General features: G+C 39.3%; 2 protein-coding genes across 2 annotated transcripts in view; one reads left to right on the top strand and one right to left on the bottom strand.

Moving 5' to 3' along the window:
* The first annotated feature begins 1,683 nt into the window (after positions 1-1,683).
* On the top strand, positions 1,684-7,806 carry LOC131978047 (lipoprotein lipase). Its single transcript, XM_059341549.1, has 10 exons — positions 1,684-1,944; positions 2,700-2,896; positions 3,225-3,404; positions 3,614-3,725; positions 3,813-4,046; positions 4,434-4,676; positions 4,981-5,101; positions 5,383-5,601; positions 6,028-6,135; positions 6,222-7,806. The coding sequence occupies exons 1-10, from the start codon at positions 1,845-1,847 to the stop codon at positions 6,241-6,243; spliced, it is 1,536 nt and encodes a 511-aa protein (XP_059197532.1). The 5' UTR covers positions 1,684-1,844; the 3' UTR covers positions 6,244-7,806.
* A 985-nt stretch (positions 7,807-8,791) lies between these two features.
* si:ch1073-396h14.1 (disintegrin and metalloproteinase domain-containing protein 10) overlaps positions 8,792-21,907 on the bottom strand; it is a 49,809-nt gene continuing 36,693 nt past the window's right edge. Inside the window, exons 10-16 of the mRNA XM_059340393.1 lie at positions 20,978-21,141; positions 17,779-17,950; positions 17,498-17,642; positions 16,216-16,399; positions 12,054-12,153; positions 10,960-11,180; positions 8,792-9,895 (exon numbers count right to left, since the gene is read on the bottom strand). Coding sequence (XP_059196376.1) covers positions 9,794-9,895; positions 10,960-11,180; positions 12,054-12,153; positions 16,216-16,399; positions 17,498-17,642; positions 17,779-17,950; positions 20,978-21,141 — 1,088 coding nt within the window. The 3' untranslated portion in view covers positions 8,792-9,793. The remainder of the gene's footprint in view (positions 9,896-10,959; positions 11,181-12,053; positions 12,154-16,215; positions 16,400-17,497; positions 17,643-17,778; positions 17,951-20,977; positions 21,142-21,907) is intronic.

The following is a 21,907-nucleotide window of genomic DNA, read 5'->3' as shown; positions in this document are numbered from 1 at the left end:
ATTTTTCAGAAATTTACTGTATTTTACAGAGTTATTTTTTTTTCTACAATAAGTGCAAATGCCATAAAACGTAAATTAATTTTATTACAAATATTAATCATAAATGGATGTTCAAATCTTTAAATTAATATAATAGAACATAATGTTTTTTTTGTTTTTTTTTTACAGTATTCAATTAATTGCTTAATGTTTTTTCTTCAGTGAATTATGTATGTGTTTGTAAAAATAAAAAAAAATACACATATTGCTTAATGTAAAATTAAGGCACCTTCGTTTTCTTACAGTAAAACATTAAATTTCATGTAAAAAGATATACAGTAAAAGGTCTGGAAGCAAAAGTTGCCAAACACTGTCATATGAAAGTTAAAAAAAAAAAAAAAAACCCTTACTCTTTATATACATGTATATTTAAATACAGACATCTATTGTATATTATCCATATTTTCAAAAGAAAACAAGTTACAGTGGTTACTGTTATTTGATGGTAAGTGTTTGGTAACTTTTGCTGCCTAACCTTTTACCATTTTAGTAACCTATAATGCATCATGATAAACAATACAAAGACCTGACTTACAGACATCCACCACACTCAATATAACACTTCTTGATGCAGGTTCGTGTCTCTTCTGCATTCTCTCTGATACCATGGCAGCAGCAGATCAGAGAAAAGGGGCCCCAAAATGCCCTTAAGAGGCCCCTCGTGTCCTGCCAAGCTGCCTTCGTCCTGGAATGTCAGTGAGAGAGACAGCCATGTGGGTTACAGGTGATATACAGTATATTCTTAGTTTATTTGACCTGCTTCTCCCGCCTGCATCACAGACTGACAGCAGATTAAATGCAAGGTCTCAAAGGTCAGCACTGATTACAGCCCAAATAAACTGAAGTTTATCTGATGCAGTCAAAACGAGAAAAGAAAACTCCAACTTTACAAACTTCTTCCATGTTTTACTCTTTTAAATATCTTGTTTGTTGTAGCCAATGGTGGAATGTCTCTAAGTACATGTACACAACTACTGTACTTACTGCTGTTTGACAGTCATTTTGTTGTTGGAAGATCTAATCACTTGGACATCTGATCCATTCAAAACTTTAAAAGAGCCATCAACTACTACGATATCATTATAGAAGTTTTATAATGGAAATAATCACTTTCTCCCTGAAGCTTCAAGTAAATAAGTTTGAAGAAATACAGCAGAAATGGAAAGTGCATATTTCCCCAAAACTGCCTTCTTTTCAAGTTTTCTAGTATATAATGGGTATGACTGCAAGTCTACTTATTGTATTTTTTTTCCTCTTTAAAAACACCCCAGGTTCTATTTTTTGTTCAAATTATATATTATAAATATATTTCTTGCACCTATCTCTTTTTTTCTGTTTGGTATTTTCTAAAGTAGATGTGCATTTTATATGCATATATTACTCCTTTCTCCTGCTAATGGAGAAACCATGCAGTATATTAATCCATTATCAGTGGCAATAAGATCAACATGCAGTGCTGCCACTCATTCTTCATGTTGTGTTAGAAACATTAATAACACATTCTGCTGCTTTTATTGAGGAGTGATTCTACCAACCAGTGCGGATAGTCTTCTCATAAAGCAGTCTAATGATTTACTTTACACATATTTTTCCATTCCCCGCCCGGGGCTGAGCAGCCAATGGCTGGTCAGAGGTGCTATTTAAGACGCGGACAGTTCAAGGTGGTTCAGATATCAGCGCTCTGCGCGCAACAGGACGCACTGACTTATTCTCAGCAGGAATACATTTACATCTCAAACACAGCGAGATCCGATTGCTTGAATCGTCGAATCCATTTTCTCTAAACGGAAACAGCTGGAAAAGAGATGAAAACGTGGAGAGTCGGGTTTCTGTACTTTCTGGTGTTGAACGCGGCTGTGCAGTATGTGATGTCTCTGGAAGAAGAGCTCACTGATTCTATTTTTGGTGAGTTGAAGTACATTTCATTACACATTGGCATATGCATGTACGGGTGTAATGGTGCACATAGTCGCGGTGGAAAGACTTGCTTGTGACGGATATTTGTGTCTAATTTACGGGCAGCTGTGCAGTCCGAGCCGGCTGCGTGTAGTTTGGACATTAACGGTCTATACGATACACTGTGTATCACGTGTCTATGACTAAACTTGTCTTGGCAAATACCCAACTTCTACTGTTTGATATCAGACACACTAGATGCGTTTCACTGTCAGGGAGGGACAAGAACTACTCAATAATCTCAACATGAATCGAGTTACAATAAGTGCTTCAGCCCTTTCACAATGTAAGCCTTGTAAATGTCTGTGTGGTTCCTGCATCCACCTCCCCACCCCCCACTCTGGAAACAAGCACAACTCCCAGTTGAGCCGGTCAGCTGACTGCATCAGGACCACTGAAACTTGGGCAGATTATAGTCGGTGAGGAGGCAGGAACAAAGCTGGGAAAAACTCTCGCTGGTTTCTATGGAGCTCAGTCTGACCAAGTGAACTCCTGTAACCCCTGAGGACTGATGTTGTCTAAGGTGGAAGCTCATTTACTGGGGGGGCCTCTGAGGGGCCGGGGCTTATTGGAGCCAGTCACTCAGTTAGCTAGTCAGGCGTATCGGACCTCAGAGCCAGAACATTAGATCAGATTTACATTCTTCGGACCAAAACACCAGCTGCACACATTTATTTCTTCTCTTCTAATTCTCTCTCCTCCAGGTAACTTCCTCGATCCCCTGAAAGACTTGTTTGACCACAAGGATGACGCCAATCAAACCGTCGCCAGATTCTCCCTCCGTAAACCATCCCACCCTGATGATGACCTGTGTTACATCGTTCCTGGGAAGCCTGACTCCCTGGCAGCGTGCACCTTCAACAGCACCTCCAAAACTTTTCTAGTAATCCACGGATGGACGGTGAGCAGAGATGCTTCAGCCTGTTGTGACCTGCCCCACGTCTTTTAAAAACACCTGAGGCTTTGTTCATTTTGTTCTCCTTTGACTTAAAAAAAACACCCTTGACTCGTAGTCTGTCATTATTTCACCAAATTCCAGCACCATTATGTGTCCGAATTTACATAGAGAAACTTTCTTGACAAGCAGCAGCATGTTGGAGTTAAAGAACACTCTGTAAAGTGGTCAGGAGGTGGCTCTGATTTCACAATGTCACCATTTAGCTTATACTCCCTGGATTTCCTTGAATTAATATGATTTATTTGTACTAATGATGATGTCATTTCTACAGTTGAGTGGGCTGTTTGAAAGCTGGGTGGAGAAGCTTGTGTCAGCTCTGTATGAAAGAGAGCAGACGGCCAACGTCATCGTGGTGGACTGGCTCAGCTCGGCACAGAACCACTACGTGGTCGCAGCTCAGAAGACCAAAGCGGTGGGACACGAGATCGCTCGCTTCATCGACTGGATCGAGGTCAGTGGGATCAAAATGTTACAGGGATCATCTCAAATTCATGTCCAATTTTTTACAATCCCTTGTTAAAAGACAGTAATATGAGGAAAAGATTGCTTACAATTCACTTGACATTGGACAGCGAACAAAGCTATTGACCCCGTGTTAATATACTTATTGTAGTTTTTGACTGTTTTCTGAACTCATATTTTCATTACCTTTCTTTCAAGGAAACCACCAACATGCCTCTGGAAAACCTCCACCTGATCGGCTACAGCCTCGGGGCTCATGTGGCAGGGTTTGCTGGAAGCCACGCAACCAATAAAGTCGGAAGAATAACTGGTAAGAAAACAATATATTTGAACGTACATGTTGCAGTTTAATTTGATAACAGATGAGTTAATTGTAAGTTAATTGGTTAATTGGCAGGTCTGGACCCGGCTGGTCCTGACTTTGAGGGAGAGCATGCCCACAGGCGTCTGTCCCCCGACGACGCTCACTTTGTGGACGTCCTCCACACCTTCACGCGGGGCTCTCTGGGTCTCAGCATCGGGATCCAGCAGCCTGTCGGACATGTCGATATTTACCCGAACGGAGGCAGCTTCCAGCCGGGCTGCAACCTCAGGGGAGCCTTGGAGAAGATCGCAAACTTGGGGTTATTCGGTGAGAATAAACTGTTAATGTAGCTGTAAAAGCGTAAACTTGAACTGGAGCACTTAAAGTAACTCTACTCCTTTTTTAAAATTAAAATAATGAGAATTATGAACATTTTTATCTTAAAATTACCAAATGAAAAGAACTTCCTGGTGCATACTTCCCCCTGTATACTGTATACACTATATGTACTGTATATAAATATGTAACTTGCTGTCAGGTGGTTGGAAAAGCTTGAAAATGCACCTTAGAAGTGCTTGAATTTCACTTTGGAAATGGGACTGAAAATAAACATAAAACATGGCTGAGAAGTAAATCATATACCTAGAATGTGGCCGGTAAAGAATGAAAAAGTAACATAATTAGGTAATTAAATGTGGTTCCTTTCCTCTGCAGCTATTACTGATGCAGTGAAGTGTGAACACGAGCGCTCGATCCTCCTGTTCATTGACTCTCTGCTGAACGAGCAGGAAGCAGCCAAGGCCTACAGGTGCGGCAGCAACGACATGTTTGACCGCGGCATGTGTCTCAGCTGCCGCAAAAGCCGCTGCAACGCGGTGGGCTACGACATCAGCAAGGTCCGCAAGGCGCGCAACGTTCAGATGTACACCAAGACACGAGCCTCCATGCCTTTCAGAGGTCAGTGGACTTCATCAGTAGTGCTGTTTGTGGAGGGTTGCACGGTTCCCCTACTTACTCGGAGTCATATGAACTCATAATAATGCAAAAGCAACGTCCAAAGTCTAATTCTGATAAACACTGTTCCAAGAAATGTGATTAATACGGACTTAAAGCCTTTTTGAGCTGAATAGTACAGTTTTTGGTGGCTTTGACTACAGAAGTCTGATCACCTGCAGCTTAGCTTTGCAAAACTGACTAAATCTAAATTGGAGCAGCTTCTCTGCAGCAGCATTCATGCATTATTCTCTCTCTCGCTCTACAGTTTACCACTATCAGCTGAAGATCCACTTCTCCAGCCAGGTGAACCGTTCAGAGATGGAGCCGTCCCTCACCGTCTCACTGTTCGGAACAAAAGGAGAGGCTGAAAATCTGGAGCTCAAACTGTGAGTGGGTGATTTAAAAACCTCAATAAAGGAGAGTTAGAGCACTGTGACTTGCATCTTGCAAGTTATGAGTTGTTTTGTAACAGTCGCACAGAAGTCAAATAAAAACAGCATGACAGTGAAGCCATAAAAAATGATAATAACCACAGACTTGGCAACATTTGCTCTTACTATGTGGAGCTACATCATGGTTTATGGTGTAGTTTATGAGGCGAAAATGAATAAAATATTCCTGCTGCCGACCAGTAGAACACTAACATTTCTGTGTTTTCATCCGCCAGAAAGGAGAAAATAGCGACGAATAAGACCCATTCATTCCTGCTGGTGACGGAGAAAGATATCGGAGATCTGCTAATGTTGAAGTTTAAATGGGAGGATGAAAATGGTTGGTCAACCTCCAGCATGTTGAAGATGGTTTCCTCTTGGTGGTCCGGTGACTCAGACAGTGCCAACATGGAGGTTCACAAGATCCGGATCCGAGCTGGAGAGACCCAACAAAAGTAAGATGTGCTTCTGGAAATGTGACAAATGCTCGCTATTGTTTCTACTAGTAGAAGTAGTGGTACTAGTAAAAAAGTTCCAACAAAGAAGATAAAACACCTACAAAGAGACACAAAAAGATTAAAGCGACTCACAACAACTATGAAAAGGGGCAAAACAACAATAAAAACAACTACAAAAAGACACCAAAAAATTAAATGAACATAAAAAGATACAAAACAACTACAAAGAGACAAAAATTACAACAAAGAAACAAACATCTACAGAGACACATTAAATGATCATTAAAGAGACACAAAACAAATACAAAAAACATATGAACATACAGAGACACAAAACAACTACAAAGAGGCATTAAATTAACATGAATAATCACATAATAATGCTCATAAAGTTGTATTGTGTTTTAAACATTTCTCTTTCAGGATGGTGTTCTGTGTAAAAGACCCTGAAGCCCAGGCATTAACACATGAGGTCACGTTTGTTAAATGTAAGGATGCGTGGAGGACGAACCCCAAACGGTCTCCAAGAAGGTAAATTAGCTGCTGCAGTTTCCACCAATCACTGTTAACTTTACTGTTAATGCTTTAGAATAAAACACACTTCTTTTTGTCTGTAGAGTAACTCTGGGGAAACACTGATGGCGAAGACTCCACTGTTGAACGCCCTTCAGTCCACGACAGCACTTAAAGTAAATAATTTATACAACTGTAACTTATTTTATTTCTCTAACGATACAAAACTCTTACTGCCTTGTATATGTATATATGTACACCGACTGGCCACTTGTATAACCTAGTGTGATCCATAAATTCTGCCTATATTATAATAATAATAGTATTCACTTTTGATTGGCATTGTGAGAGAGTTATTAATTTCCCTGTATATTTATTATAGAGGTTGTTGTTTGCAGTACTTTTGAACTGGAGTGCATTATATTAAGAGGTGTTTCTAATATTTTGGCCACCCAATTCACATATATGGTCGGGCCAGAATATTAGAAACTGAAATGTGACCTCAATATTAAACATAAAGTAGAATTATTACCTTTCTGACAGTCAACGAAACCTGAAAAACTACTACTGGTGTACCTAATGAAGTGGCCAGTTGGTGTAAATCCACAAACCTATTTAAAAAAAGTATGTGTGTGAATACTGTAATATATTTTGTAAAGAACTATTTCTATGACATGTAACTGTAACTTCATTGTTGCACAAATAGTAAATCTTTTGGGATACTAGTTACTGCAGAGGTGTGACTGACTGGATTTACATAAATAGTTCTGGTACTGATGTCCCTATTGTGTAAAAAAAAGTTCAATTTAATGACAATAGGAGACCACTGTGAACAGTAATCCTCTTGTGTGTCTGCAGACAAAATGAGAGGAAAATACCCGTTGAGATGAATTTCTTTAGGTGTTTAATGCAATAGGATGCGGTTGATTTACCTTTATATGTTATCAAACTAACAGAGCATTCACCACTGTGGCCCGCAGCTCTGTATGTGACTGTGGGACCTGTAACAGTGTGCCTTACTGTAAACTCTTGCCATACGTAAACTGTCGCAAACTGAACTCTTATTTAACCTCAGTCTGCTTTTGATTCTATGACACTGACTGAAACATCTAAACATTCAAAAGTGGCTTTAAACACTTTTTTTTTACTGCTGCATCACTGCAAGATGTTACTTTGAAGCTGTTACCTCAAAGAAGCACCTGACAGTTTGTCTTCCGTAGTTCTCTTTAAGTTTTATGAGCTAAGGGATGCTCTGCGTGAGGTAGAAAGTATTGTACTTGTACTGTCTTGACTGCAGTTTTTACTGTGCATGTCACTTTTTAAATCTTGACTAATGCTCTTTTTATTCGTGCTTACATTTCCACTCCGTTAGCAGTGTGTGTAAACCTCGGCTCTTTAGAGATCGGTACTGTAATCATTGTGACTGCGTTTCCACCTACTTTAAAAATGTGGAAATGTTTTACTTTTGCACTGAAAACAGGGGAAGAGATTATTAAACCAAGTTACTTGTACAGATATGTAAATACCATAATACAGACGATAGATTTTGTAGTATGGAACACTATTAGTTATATATTTTTACCTCTGGATGAATCTGTAAAATGTGCATTTCTATAATCTTTTGTACATATTTGTAAATATTGACTGTACTGTATAAATTCTTTAATAAACCAAAACTGCCATCTGGGAGGCCACCCAGCCTGACATTATTTTAGAGTTGAAAAATGATAATAAACGTTTTCAATGGTGAAAATGTTCCATCGCTCACACTAACCAGCTCAAGGTTGTTTCAGTCTTCTTCGAAGTTATTATCAGCACAAAGCCTGTGTGTGTGATCCAAACATTTTTAACAGTTTAAACTCTCACATTTGTTTTTGATACAAAAGTGCCAGGAATTGTTAAATTACACAAAATAAGCTCTGTGACTTCTTCGTGTCCTTGCAGCTGTGACGCCATTGTGTTTGGTGTCAAGGTGACCCAGAAGATAGACTCGATCAGGAGATTGGTGTTAAATGTGAAGCCAATTTTAAATCCATTTTAGTTAGGACATGCAAATCATTAGTGGGGAAAGAATGGTTGAAATATATCTACTTTTAGCTAATTCATGCAGCTTTTGACCTTAAAATAACAGCTTCAAAATCTTTTATTCAGTTTTAAAATTCTCATTAAACAGAACCAAGACATAAAAGGGCAACAGCATCTTAAAGCACAACACTGTTCAGCTCAGCATACACAAAAAATGAAGGAAAATATTTTTAGCAGGCACATCTGTCAAACATTACACGTCACCCTGAGTTAGTTATCACGTTATCACAACAACAGGCACCATAGTTAGGCCCGAGCCATAGACTTTATATAAATAGTGGATGTAGTCACCGTGAGGTCACCCATTGGTGTGTGGACTGCCAGTTTGAAGCCATTTCTGTTTTTCAAAACCAGAAGAGACCATATTTGGGCGAGGGGTGGATCTGCCTGAGAACCGTGGACATTGCACCTGCCGTGGTAATGACCTGTCAATCACAAGGTAGCCCCCAAATAGTACCCTGCAATTTTCTTCTAACTGGGGCCATCCATCCATTCATTCATTATCCTCAACCGATTATCCGAACTTTGGGTTGCGGGGGGCTGGACCCGATCCTAGCTGAGACTGGGCGAGATGTGGGGTCCAAACTCCGACGGGCAATTCAGAGTCACCTATAAACCTAAGCTGCATGTTTTTGGACTGTGGGAGGAAGCCAGAGGACCCAGAGAGAACCCACGCTGACACGGGGAGAAGATACAAACTCCACACAGAAGAGCCGGAGCTGAACCGGTGACCCTCTTGCTGTGAGGCAAGAGTGCTAACCACTGAAGCTCCATGTTGCCCATAAATGGGACCATTATTTACAAAATGTCCATCATATTGTATTGAACAAGACTTGAAACTAGCAATTGAGACCATATTCTTGGCACAAGCAATTTTACTGAGGTAATTAATCATGTGAGAAGTCGTATTATTTTCGTATTACACACCCCAACATAGCTTTAAGAAGATGCAAGCTAAGGATTCTCAGTGTCAACATGAACTAAACTATGTGACCAGGAAAAAGTAATACAAGGTTGCAGACTCTTTATGCTTTCCTGATGTAAGAGAACTGCCTAATGGCAAGAAAATGACAGCAATCTGACGAATGATTGTAAATCCCTGCAAATGTCCAGTGTTTCCCATACATTCATATGTCCAAAATACAAAGTCTCAATGTGATGTAAAGCTGGATGGTCATCAAAGCGCTCCAGTTCAAACACAACAGTGAGAGTCCCCTCAGTCTTTGCAGGGACAGGTGGCTTTAAATCGCTGTAGGTGTTTGATGCACCGTGGACTCACATGGGGGTTGACTAACCCGCAGTTGGCATCAACAGCGATGTTTTCCACAACACATGCATCAGAAAACTCAGACAGACAAGTGACACAAGGAAAGGAAAAGGGCAGCTGCAACATGACGTACAAAGATATCCGCTGTCAAAACAGTGTGAGAGGCATGGAGCAGGTGGAAGTGTCCTCACCTGCAGATCACAAGCTGCTTCTGGAGCAAAGTTGAATCTCTTCAAAGTGACCCTGACATATTTTAGATTAATGAGTTCAAACGAATTTGTGCATCGTCATAAAAAGTACTCGTATTCCCAGAGGAGACATGGATCAAAAGTCAGAGGTGTCCAGTTTTTGTCCGCAGAGACAGACGGTGCAGCCCATCACTGCAGACAGAGTCAGGATAGCCAGCAGGATGGCCCACCAGTGAGCCTGCAGAGGATAAATCAAAAGATTGCATGTGAGTCTGGATTAGTGTTGACTGTATTTGTTCACCAGGCTTTAGTCATGCAGTAAAAGCATCAGCTCCCTCATCATTTGTAGCTGCTTATTTGATGAACGACAAAAAACCATTTTAACTAACGTGGCATTGTATCCTAAAAAATATCTTGCTTTCATATAATCTTGTGTAAGAAGCCAAAACCTATAGCAAAGGCCAACAGTGTTTGCTGTTATTGTATTTGTTTTAACTTTCTGCACAATGTTTTTTTATTTGCATCCAATTCTGTAGGTGTTTTTGTTTTGAATTTTCATGTTTTCAAACTTGCATTTTTTCTGAAGCTGCAGAGTGTGTCTCCTAATGGAAATGTTTTAGGCCATTTTGACACATTTGGCCAAGATATAAACATGTTTTTAAAATCTCTTGAAAAATGACTTTAACAGTAATAAAATCACTGCAGACTTTTCAGTCAACTTACTGACTCTTAACATTAAAGGTCAGATCGAAGATGGCGGCTTTCATGCTCAACCGTTTCTATGAACTCACAAGGTTGACCCACATACATTATGAGCTGTCATCTGTTTTGTTTTGTTATGGTTTGAGTGGTTTTCCCACTCATAGATGCATGTTGGTATCTGGCTTCACAGCCACAAGTGAACTTGTGAACCTGCACTGTATTTCATAATTGACCTTAATAGTTGTTTTTTTTTAATTACTTTTCAGCTCTGTACATTAGAAAATGAATCCTGCTGTAAGTGTGTTAAATCAACATGATGGTTCCTGAAATGAGGGCTCATTTCTGTCTCCCTTGAAATGGATGGCTGATCCTCAAGGTGCTCTTTAACCCAAATAGGAATTCCTGATTCTCCACGGTGTCATGAGGAACTAAATCTCAAAGGCAGCTAAGACTGAAACATCGAAGACAGCTGAACATCAGGGCGGAAAGTTTAACAAACACATTGAGGATGGGATCTCAGACAAACGTCTGCTGCATCTTAATAAAGACAAACGGTGTTTATGACCTGAAAACCACAGATCAGCTTGATTAATTAATCACCTTCATCCACTCTGCTATGTCACCAAAGTCGTCCAAATTGAGGAAGGAGTTTTTCAGTCTTGCGATGGGGCCATCTGCATCCAGCAGACGACACACGTGGAATTTGTCGCAGTAACCCTGGTTCCCTGAGCACGGAGAGCCGGCGGCCAATGCCAGCGCCTTGCTCTGGAAGTGACGGGACAACACGGAAGAGGTGGTGCTCGCACACGTCTCAGGCTTATCTGACATTGATACGGACAAATCACATTAGAATATAATACATATCATCACATATCAAATATCTTCCTTGAACAATGAACAGTTTCCTCTGAACCCCAAGACGTTTCAGGGCGGGGTTTTTTTTGTTGCTCTTTTTACATTTTACTCACTGTGGCCTTGTTTTTCACTGCAATATATAACATGTATATGGTCTGCATCTCTATGTAATCATCACAGTCAGGTGTTGACACTTTAAAAATGTCTTTTGTGCACAAATAAAAAGAAAGAAAAAACGCAAGTTCAATTTCTCTGATAAATATTTTTTTTTAGAATTGCAATAAAATGGAATTTATACATAAAACACTTTTTCCAAGTGCCCACATGTGTCATGGATATTGGTGAAAAAATTGGGTCTCCACATGCTGTACATGTTGACCTATTTGCATTTTTACAACCACTACTTGCAACCTCTCCTGTCCTCTCCTCTCTGTTCTGTGTAAACTGCCTGCTGTTATGTCTGATTTTCTGTGAATATTTGTCATGTGACTGTTCATGTCAGCAGTATTAATCATGGCTTGATAGTTGCACAGAGGAGTGCAGAATTTAATGTTTTTAACAGGATCTAGTTATTCCAAACGGTTTATTTTTAGTGACATTTTAAATTAGAAATGTATGAGGGTTCAAATGCAAATACAGAATTTGTAGTGCGCCAAGGCTCTACAAAAACAAAACCTGTGTTTTTCTTTGTGTCAGATGGAGGCTCTTGTTATGGTTTTTAGGTCATCTAATGGAAAACAATAAAGTGACCTCAGAACAAATTGACACAGGCTGATGTGTAGGGACTCAAAGTGTAAACACATTCCTCAGTGGCAGAGGACACATTGGCCTGTAGTTACCGGGCTGCTGGCAGCACATGTGGCATTTTTCCTTCATGGAGCCTCCTGGACAGTCACACTGTTGCAGGCTGTGTTTCACACACACAGACTCAGCACAGACCTGCAGAGAGATCCAGAGATGATCACTAAGAAGAAGAATGTGTTAAGTACTGTATATTAACTTTGAGCCCAAATACCTTGAAGAAACAGCTAGCAACGGTTAGGGTAGTTGTTATTTTGTCTGAAATTTAAGGCATTATTCCTTTCCAGTTCAGGTGAAAATATAAAAACAGGCTGTTGAAACGTATACATTTTGTAATACAGAATGCCAATTATCCCCAATAATGTGATACATCGGCAAAGACTTGATGTTCCCTCTAGTGGATTACAAAACTCCTGCTTAAGGAATTTCAGCCTTCACAAAAATGAATAAAAACAAAACAATGAATGTCTTTGATAGAAGCAATAGAAACAGAGCGCCACAATGCCACAGGGGGATACTATCGGTGTCGCAATACACAGCCATGGGCTGAAACGTTAACAAAATGTCTGTTTCTAGCTAAAACTATTAGATTTAAGCATATCATGTGAATATTTTAGCACTCTTTGTCTACCAGAGAGGGCAAGTTGGCTGGAGGCAAGCTAATGTTAGCCATGTGTTAGCAAGCTAAGGCACTTAATATTGCATAGCTTTCTGAATTATCCACATTCTGCAACAACACGAGTAACATAGTGTCAAATGCTTTCAGAAATAACTTGTAAATATAGTCAGCCTAAAACTAACTTTGGATGAATTAATTACAAAATGCATTTGTGCTTATGTTAAATATACTGAGTTTCATTGTAACTGCTGATGTCCCACATCCGTATTTGTTCACTTTTATCCTCTTAAAAGTTCAGATTGACCAATTTTACCCTGTTGGGAGTATATTTCACCACACAGCAGCTTTTAGACATTTTCTGTTGTTTACTTACAGACAGAATTGTTAACGGAGCTCAATATATAAAATACATGAATGTCTGTGTTCAGCATGAAAATGCTATTTGTGGTTAAATGTCACACCTTGCTGCTTCAGGGTGTAACTGTGACATCACTGTTGGCGTGGTTACAGGTGCATCAAAGCACACTTCTGACGACACACAGTTGAAACAGATTTGAAACTTTTGACTAGAGACACAGGAAAACACTGCTTTTCTGCGAGGACAGTCAAGGGAAATTATTTGAGGACAGTTTTTTAAAGGATGACATGTTACGGTTGAGTTGTTTTAATTTAACCAGTGCTAGTCATCACAATTTGGATGTGACGTTACGTTTATGTTGTTTCCATGAAGTATAATGTTTGCTGGTATACACTGTAAAAAGAAAATCATTAAAAAAATATACATAGTCTGGTCTAGCAAATGTTGCCAAATAGTTAGCGTTTTATCAATAATTTCTTATTATAATCCGGTAAATATCTGTAAAAAAATATATCTGTAGAATAAAAACATTTTTTTTTTTAATTTTTAATTTTAAAATTTCTTTTTCCCTTTTTCCTTATTCGTCTTTATTTTTTTTAAAGATACAATGTATGTAATGTATGTATGTAATGAATTTTTCGTTCAGCAATATGATGTTTTTTTTTGGTTTTTTTTTACACAGAATTCACCGTAATTTAACAGTTAAGACCATAAAACAATTGAATTATACTATAAAAAAATCTGTAATATCCCATTATATTAATTTACAGATGTCAACGTCCATTTTATGGTTAATATTTGCAATTATAATAATTTACTTTTTCTGGCTTTTGCACTTAATTTTGAAAAAAACAAACAAGAAAAACCCTGTTAAATAATACAGTACATTTCTGGATTTATTTATTTTTTACACTTACACACACATTAAAGTTAAGCCCCTGATGGTTTCATTCCTTTTATGTTAGAATAATATTAGCAAGGCTAAAAATGCAATAATCAGAACCTAATGTCACAATTAGCTTTTGAGATTAATTCACAAGACATTTAGCTGATTTGGACCTATTTTACTTATGATAAATTCAACAGAACTCTTCATGCAGAAGCTTAATTTATCGTTTGAGAAGGTGGCAAGTGCTCACTAAAAACAACAGATGCTGAATTGAAACAACCTTGTGACAGTTTTACTTTTAGTTTTATGGTTGTGCAATCAATCTATAAAGGTCATATCTAAATGCTGTGTTTTAATTGACCAGACAGCAGGTGCAATAGCTGCAAAGAGCAAAAAACCCCATACATTTTACTTGCTGCCTCCATCTTTTTCACCTTATTCCACGTCTGATGACTTTGCACGCCTGTGTAATGTGAGTAATTTGCCTCACATATGGTTTTAAATAAATAAACACTATGTTTGATGGGTTCTGAAGAAATGAACCTATTTTTTTTCAGCCCTGTTTATTTGTACAGAGTGAGTCAGCCTTCCTGTTTTCTGTTGATTTGATTCTTAGAAGGATTTGAACTTCAGCTGAAAATGAGTCAATTGTAACAATTTATGATTAATTTGAACACTAAAACTAAAACTCCACCTTCATTTCTGGGTCCTTTCTTTCTTGCATCATTAAATTCCTTTACTTTTCCAGTTATTTTGTTGCATGTTCCTACATGAGGTCGTCAGGGGTTAGGACAGCCAGCACCTCGGGAGAGCAATATATTTCCTGAAAGCATTCACAGCTGGAATATATTCCTAGACTCTCCTGCTAAGAGGACAGTGCTGTCATCAGAGGACGTTTAATGATCGAGGAAATCTGGTCAACATAAAACTTTTATGGAGTCGCATATTGCTGTTTCTTTTCTTAGTAACACTGTGTTTTAATGGTGCATTTGTTTACAAATAAAGTGTATTCCGAGAACACTTATCAGACATCGAAGCAGCTGATTGAATCCAGAAGATCACTGATGTCATGTTAGCTGATGTATAAACAGGAAACACCTAATGTGGCACTGAATCGGTTTCGCAATACCACATAGACAATAATCTATGAATAGGACCTATTTCTAACTACAATAACCAATACAATCCTAATATTTATTCTATCTATTAATGCTATAGTCACTGAAAGAGCCTCATTAAAAAGTAATTTTATATTAGACTGAAATGAAGAGTTTGGCTCACATGTCTCACCTCATGTCTGACCAAATGCAGAATCAGCTTTGAGTGACTGTTGTGATCAACAGTGATGTCACAGTGTACTGACACACCCTGCAGTACAGTCTGACATCACTGCAGCAGGGTGAAAAGATAAATCACTGGGAAATCAACAAAAAATAGACTGTCAGCTGTTGTTAAGTCACTCTTTATATGTGTACTTAACAAATAGTATCACCTGCATTCAGATATTATTTGATTGCAGGTGATGCAAATTGGAATTTAAAAGTACTTTTCCTGCTTTAACAGGCAGCCATTTTTTTAACCATTAATTTCTCACATTGTCGTTATTAGTGCAGATTGAAATGAAGATTTGCACTTTATAAAGTCATGAAAGCAACACTTTTTTGGGCTTGTAAGCCTGGATGATTGTGTGTGTTTGTAGTCCTGTGGTCATGGTAAAATGTGGTTTTAGAGACACTTACTGCAGCGGGAAATACCACAGAAGTGGTTTTGAGTACTTTGCCAGGTGTTTTTATATCTATCTATCCGTCTGTGGACAGATATTGTAACCGCTGTAGCCTTGCAACTGTGGAAGATGCAGTCACAGAACTCTCCTGGTGTGTAGTCAAATAAAAGCAGAGTTCAAAGTTTGGTTTGGTCGAAGCAAATATGTGAAGTTGGAAAGGCAACCCCCGACTCTTATGCCTCTGGTACGATGCAGCTGGTGAGATCCTACCGAAAGATGGTCTCTAGCTTTTTTCCTTTACATTTTTTTTATATATTTAAATAATCCAAAAATCTGTTTTAGTCTTTTAAAAAAAAGAGATCTCAACATCAACAGTTTTGGGACTTGAGCAAACTCCATCTGCTGATGAAGCTCATGTGATAAGACTGAAAGCTCCAGGAGCGCTGCTAAATGGTGAGGTTGTCCAAGATCAAGACTAAATGCTGAAATATACAAAATTATTTTTTCTTTTCTGGACCAACTTTGCAACATCATTGCACACTTTGGCCTGTTGGGAAATGTAGTTGGTCCATATTGAGTCACACAGCGGTGTGTGGATGTGATAGTCTCACCCCGTTCATGCAGACACGCGTGCCCTGACTGCAGACTGTGAGGTTTTCCTTGACACTCGGCTCGGGGCAGACGGGTGAGAGGCCTGAACACACACCCTCCTTCAGACAGTCGGTCTCCTCATCGCAGGTCAGACCCGCGGGCTTGAACCCACAGTCCTGACCACAGCACAGGCCCTGACTCGGACTGAGTGAAAGCATCATACACAAAGAGTCAGAGCAACAGATAAAACAAAAAACCACATGTAAACAGAGCAAAGGCACACCTACAAGTAAGGAACATCAACCAAATAGTTTGATGAATGTGGTGTGTGGCTTTAATTAAAAAAGTTCAAAGCTAGAAATATATCAATCTGAAAACAATGCAAGTCTGCATGCAGAGGCCTCATCCAAAATTCTCCTGATACACAAACTATGTGTAAATCTTCATTTAATTTAAGCTTGACACTAAATGCAAAGCAAATTTTCTCCTCACATTACTTTTTGCAAGTTTTCCCGCAGGATTATCACCCATTTCTTTTGTCCTCAGCCATGAATGACATAACCACTAAGATTGATTTGATTTACGGAGCAGCAAAAGTCGTATAAAACCAAAACACAGTGATTTTCCTGTGATTAAATTGCAATAAATGGTTTAAAAGTAAAGCAAAACAACCACATTGTGACGCTGAAGTGCATAAATTCTGAATTAAAGCTTTGTCAGGTCATTCTGCAAGATGTCAAGTAAACAACTTTTAAAATGCTTTTTTCTGAGTGGAGTTTGGACCGATAAAACAAAGAACCAAAGTGTTGAATTAGATATGGAGAATCATGAAATTTCACTGGTATTTGTATAGACTATAACATTTATTTTACATTTGCAGGTAAATCACTGCTGTGATTTATTTGCAATTAACCAATTAAAAGTAAGACAAAATAATAATAAGTGTAAAAATTCTGAATTCATGCTTTGTCGGGTCTGTTTGCAAGACGTCAAGAAAACAATATAATCGTTTGGATCGGTTAGGTCTATGGTATGCAGGAGAATCTCAACACTGATCAGCTTTTCTGACACAGCAAATCAGCGTCATGTTATTTTTGTAATTTTAACTTGCGCAAATAAAAAAATCGTGCTGGGTGCTTGCACCTTTGCATTAAATTTGCATTGAAAGTCTGGACCGATAAACTAGCATCCGCCCTACTTGGTCAGCCTGCACTCAGGTATCCCAGCACACTTTGCAAAGAAGGTAGTTGCCTGTTAGACACAATAAATAGGAGCACATTTTCTTTCTGCTGTTCTGTGTACCTGCAGACTTTACCAGGCTTGAGGTGACACTGGACTCCCACAGGCTGTTTGGCGCTGTAGCAGCAGAGGTCTGAGTCGTTGTGGCCGACATCACACTCCTCTCCTTCCTCGACAATCTGGTTTCCACAGATGGGCTGATCACTGACTGGCCAGAAAGAACAGACACACGGATGTAAACACACTCAAACTTATAAGTATTTACTGGTGGTCAGTGTAAACTTTTAGGCCCTGACTTTGCAGGCCACATGTAGATGAATACTGTCTGATCTTTTCTTCCTCACCCACAAAGCAGTCGTCCTTCTTCAGCTTCAGGGTCTTGCTGATGTGTTCGATGCTGCAGGGCGAGAACTTATCGTTGTTTTCACGCACCTCGTCTGTGGCATGAGGGAACATCAGGTACCTGCCTTTACCGCCGCTGGAGCCGAGCTTTCCGCAGTTTGAGCCCTCATCGTGCTGGAACACCAGAAATTATTTTTACATTATGTGTTTTTGTGGATATATTCTGTATCTACACTCTGAGCAAATGGAGTGAGTAGTTATTTGGACATCTCTATTAAAAGTACTCAGCCCTAGACAAAAACAGCAGAAGAAACACATGATGTAGCCAATCTGGAACTATTTGTTTCCAACCTCATTATAGGTCATCACTGACAGTCAGAATGTTTTCAGTAGAGCCCATGGCCCATGGCCATTCTGAATGAGCAACTTTCTGTAACTTTTAAAGCTAACTTTTCAAATAAAAATGTGTATCCTTTATGCAATCAAATGTTTTTCTTGGAATCTGATGGCCATGAAACAGCAGAAGAATGTTGTATTCAGGGACAAAAACTCCTCCTGATTTAGTTGGAACTGTATTTGTGAAACATTTTCTGGAAGTCGTGTTCTCTGGATGTCAAACCAGCTGATTAATTAAGAGACGAGGGGATATGCTTGAAGTTAACATGGACACATGTGGAGGGAACGTGTTTTGATGTGGGTAGTTCTGCATCTGTTGTTGATTACTTTAATGGGTGTGATTTTATAGTTTTCACTATATCTGTCAGTATCTGCAGCTCTGGGGTTAACACAACTGCAAGGGAATTTTGAGCAACACAGGCTGCGAATGAGCCAACCTAGTCTTGAATTATATCTAAAGTGTCTGTTTCTCAGACGTTTTGTGGCATTTCAGCTCAAATGTCTACAGATTTAAGACTTCCAACTGTACTCTGACTCTTAATGACAACGTAAATGTTGGAAAGCAGTAAAAGAAAAGAAAAGAAAACAAAGAACAGCAAGAGTGAGTAAATATACTAATAGTACTCTGCCTGTCTGCAGATTTCCTGTTTATATCTTGAACACCTGCAGTGGTTTTACAGAATCTCTCACCACAGACATAACCTAGATACAGTTTTAAGATAAACAACCCATCTTGAAAAAGGAAGATAAATGTTGGGAATTTTCACTCAGAGAGGAAAAAGAGTTCAGCAAGTTTCCTCTAAATATGATGTTACAGCTTGTGTTTAGTTTATTTTGTGTTGTTCATTTGTCTCGTTTCAGTTTGTTTAAAGGGATAGATTATGCTTTTTTTATTCTCATACTGACTGAAATGCTCCATTTTAGCACCAGTCGTTCTTAAAATATATCTTTTTTGTTTGTTGGTTGGTAGGAACTCCAGATACCCAAATGTACATCAGCTGAAACAATTAGTCGATATCTGGCAACTATTTTGATAATGGTTCAGTTATTTTACAAATAAAAATGCCAAATATAATTTAGATCCAGCTACTTCCCTGTGAGGCTTTCTGCTATTATTTTTCATATACGATTGATATTTTTCATATACGATTGATATCTGAATACTGAATATCTTGTGGTTTGGGGCTGTTCATTATTTTTATTTTTTAAACTTTTTTTCAAACATTTTATTGCAAAAATGATTAAACAATTAATCAAACATAATTGTTGCATTGATACATTTTAAAAAAGACCAGCTCCATCATTCTATTCACCAATCAAATGATGAAGTCCATATTTCAGGGACCAATCAAATGACAGAGTCAATAATCTAGCTGACCAATCACGGAGCGTAATTAATCAAAATAAACAAGCCAATCAGGCCCCACTTTCATAGATGAGGTACGCACCCCTTTTCTGTCTGTCTTCAGCTGTCCCATCCATTAAAAGCAAAAAAAGTCCCCAAAAATAGACTTAAAAAATATATTCGCTGCCCTAATTTACAAAATACAAAAATATGTACAAAAAAATGCACAAAATAAAAGCAACAAAGAACCAGAACCAAGTGTTGAATTGGTTATGAAGAATCCTGGAATTTCACTGGTATTGTTATCAACTATTTCATTTCTATTAAATTTGCAGTTGAATCACAGCTCTGAAAGCCACTGTATTCATGTGTGACTGCAAGGGAAGTAGGCCAAAGGCCAAAACTTCTCTTTACCCACAATCCACTCCGTATCACTGCCCACCCCTCTCTCTCTCTCCTCCAGCGCGCCTGCTACAAATCTCAGGTGAAGCCTGTGCTCAGACCTCTTCATGTGCTTCTTCCAGCCTGTCCAGTCTGGAAACAATGAGACATGCCTGTCACAGGAGCAGACGGCACCAGAACTTACGGTAGTTTAACTTATCAAAAGCCTGCAGGGTGTGTCATAGCAGAACTAATCTGCTCAGGAACGCCTCAGAGGACTCTTTGGTCTGTGGAAGTGTGAATAACTGAAGGCAGGGTGAAAAGAGACGCTGCGGGTATTCTGGGCAGTGGGAGAAAGGTTGCAGGTTTTAGCACACAGAGAGAGGTGCATGGATTTATGTGTATACACAACAGTGTGTTATCATGGTGGAGGAGGTTTTAAATGAGAACAAACAGAAAAACCATCAGAGATCTTTCTGTTCTCTTGTTTCGGATGATCCTGTGTGGCTGAGCCAAGGCTCTCAATGAGACAAACCAGTCAGTACAGGCCAAGGTCTCTAATGCCCACATAAGTGAATCATTCACAGACAATTTGTTCTGGTGCAGCAAACAGCCATGTTAGCCCTGTGAGAATATGTGAGGTAAGTCTAATGTTGGGATTCGTCATGGCGAATTATCATTCAGTACACAACACACACGCTCTCTTGTTAGAGGCACCGAGAGGGGTTCAGAGTGAAACTGGTAACAAACATCTGAAAAACAAAAGCACAGTGTTGTATTTTTAGACTTTTTTCACAGACAGCTGATATATCTCTATATATATCTCTAGATATATCTATAGGTGTAGCTGATAACATTAACGATGGCCACGTTCAGTGTGCGTGCTCATCGACAGGCCTTTCTCACAGCAAACATTTTGACTTCTCATAGCAGGAACAGCACAGGTGTTACTAATGACATTAATGGTGTTTCTGCTCTATTCAAGTGTTCCAGTGACAGTGAGCCAGCATGCATGATGCCAGGAACCTCAAATCAAAGCAGTTAGCAGTTGTATCTTAAACTCAGTGATGGCGACTGACCGGAGCGCCCAGGCTGTGTCCGAGCTCATGAGCGAAGGTCAGCTGGACGTGTCGAGGCGGCAGGAACTGTCCGTAGTTCTGAATTGTGACCAGACCCGTGTTCAGGGTGGAGGTCCCGCCGTTACGCAGGGTGGTCTGCTTGGAACATATTCCACCCCAGTTACCTGAAGTGCACACAGATGAGAAGATAAACAAACAGTTTGGTTTTCACTGAGGTTACATAGAGTAAATATTACATAATACGACAAGCAGAGATTGTCTTCTGATGTTTATTTACTGCATAAGTTGTGTTTTATGTATTTTTCCAGTTAATTAAGAATAAGCGTTGCACTGCAAGAAGGTGGTAGAAATAGCTTTTGATAAACTTCAGATTTAACCTAATGGAAACATACCTACTTGCCACTTTGCACTGGTTGCATAACTGACCTTGGGCTACTGGAAATACCTTAAACCAACAGTGTTTTGCTTTATCGACCCCTGAGGCCCCAGGTTGGGGAGGTGCAGACAGACAGACCAACAGAGCGGCTGAGCTTCTCTAGTTTCACATCAAAGCCTGCAGACACATTTGGCCTCCAATGGACTCCATCTGCCTGAGGCTTTACGTAATGTCCCTGAAAGCCTTTTCCCAAAATTACAGACAGCTGGACACATTCACATGGATGGACGGGTGGCTGGGGTGTGACATCATCTTTCGGCTGGCCAGCCAGAGGTCTGCTTTTACAGGAACTCATCTCATTGGTCAAACTGGGCACCTATGAAGGTTCCTCTGAGAGATGGCTCACTTCAGGTAGTTCAGCAAGACTACCATGACCCTTTGTGATATCTCACACTTGAATGGGGTCGATGATTGTTATTGTACTGCACATACAAGCCAAAAATCTACTAAATATGGAAACTTGGAAGATGCAAACTACTTCTCATCTGAGGCTG

Source organism: Centropristis striata, chromosome 9, assembly GCF_030273125.1.
Source record: "Centropristis striata isolate RG_2023a ecotype Rhode Island chromosome 9, C.striata_1.0, whole genome shotgun sequence".
In the NCBI taxonomy this organism is placed as follows: Eukaryota; Metazoa; Chordata; class Actinopteri; order Perciformes; family Serranidae; genus Centropristis; species Centropristis striata.
The sequence above is the reverse complement of the archived record's forward strand: the minus strand, read 5'-3'. Positions and strand labels throughout refer to the sequence as shown.